Source organism: Seriola lalandi, unplaced genomic scaffold, assembly GCF_002814215.2.
Source record: "Seriola lalandi dorsalis isolate HSWRI2012SDOR001 ecotype SW California unplaced genomic scaffold, Sedor1 jcf7180002036727, whole genome shotgun sequence".
NCBI lineage: Eukaryota > Metazoa > Chordata > Actinopteri > Carangiformes > Carangidae > Seriola > Seriola lalandi.
Genome location: NW_019507303.1, coordinates 1 through 1,497, shown reverse-complemented (window position 1 = coordinate 1,497; position 1,497 = coordinate 1). Strand labels below are relative to the sequence as shown.

Genomic DNA, 1,497 nt, shown 5'->3' with positions numbered 1-1,497 from the left:
CCTGCCCCTCCACTCCCTTCACTTTTGAACTCCCCCGCAACATCCAAGTATCCTCCTCCTCCCCCTGCTGACCCAGCACCCATGACAGATTCCCTCTGCATGGAAGAGGACATGGAAGTAAAGGACTCGCGGCTGGTGCTCCTGGACATGATGGCATAATCGGCTGAATCTTCATCTGCCGGTTCCTCAGCTCTACGCTGGCGTGGGGCCAGTCTCTCCAGGGTCATAGGAGGTAAAGAGGCCCGCTTGCTCAGCAGCCTACGTTCAGCTTCACATTCACGGCTGGAGGAGCGGCGCAGCACTCTCCTGGTCTGGGGCTGGGAGCCGCAGGCTGGTGTTCCTGGTGCAGGCAGGGAGCTGGATGTCAAGCTTCCCTGATTACTTCCACCACCACTACTACTGCGCTGGCCCATCAGGATGTAGTTGGCCCCCTCATCGCCAAGAGATTGGCTGCTGACGCTACCAACAGAGCTTCCAGGGAGGCTTGGGGATGGAAGGAGCGTGTGATCCCCAGGACTAGAGCCATACTCGTCTGAAGAGCCGTAGTCACTGGGAGAGCCTGAGACTGAGGCGCGATGCGAGGGGACACGACTGTAGGCACCAGACCCCGGACCAGCACCAGTGGAAGATGTTACACCTCCAAACTCAGAGCCATGCCCAGAGCTAGAGGAGAGGCTTGGGGCTGGGGAAGGCGCTGGGGTGGAGATGGAGCGCATCAACCCAAGGGGAGTTTTAGCAGCTGTGGTGGGGGCGGAACGGACTGACTTTGACCTGAGGATTGGGGTGGTGGAGCAAGAGCCATTGGTGGAGGGGCTGGAGCTCGGCCCTTGGAGCGGTGTGGTCCCTGCTATCCCATCGTCACCTTTCCCCCCATCACTGGCAGTGCGAGACCTTGGGAAGCTATGCCGCGGGGTGGGAGAAGCATTGGCACTGCTGCCTCCTGCTGCACCGTTAGAGCCTCCAGGAGGTTCAGTTCGGGGACGGCGGGTGAAGCCCACCTGGCTGGGAGGAGGGTTTGGGTGGTGGCGGCGTGAAGGAACGCTGATAGGATTAGAGGCAGTAGCACCTCCCCCAGGGCCGGAGTTCGACTGAGATTTGCTGCGTTGGCGAAACTCCTCGCTCAGTGCCTTCATGGCCTCGAGTAAGGTTTCATGCATGTTCTGGGCCACCACTGAATCATCCACCTAAGATGTGACACAAAAACCCTCTCAAACACTAAACTCTGATTCTATGATAAAAAATTAAAAATCAAAGAAAGAATGAAGAGAATTTAACTGGATATTCTTTAGACAGTTCAATTTTTGATTTTTCAATTAAATTTGTATTTTTAAATCAGTGACTGACTTCTAGGATTAATTTAAATACATTTGCAAAACCTGAATTGGACCATAATGTAGGGTTACATGAACACCAACCTTAACATTCATTGGGTAACTTGAAAACTGCAGTTTCTTTCACTCTGTTGATTACAGGCTCTTTACATTTACGAGGGATTGG

The 1,497-nt window shown here is 54.0% G+C and overlaps 1 protein-coding gene across 1 annotated transcript; it reads right to left on the bottom strand.

The window, feature by feature from the left end:
• Positions 1 to 5: 5 nt before the first annotated feature.
• LOC147819848 (insulin receptor substrate 1-A-like) lies at positions 6 to 1,203 on the bottom strand (the record flags this gene model as incomplete). Its single annotated transcript, XM_087170029.1, has 1 exon — positions 6 to 1,203. A coding segment is annotated over exon 1 (1,152 nt), but the record flags the coding sequence as incomplete, so codon positions are not given.
• Positions 1,204 to 1,497: the final 294 nt, after the last annotated feature.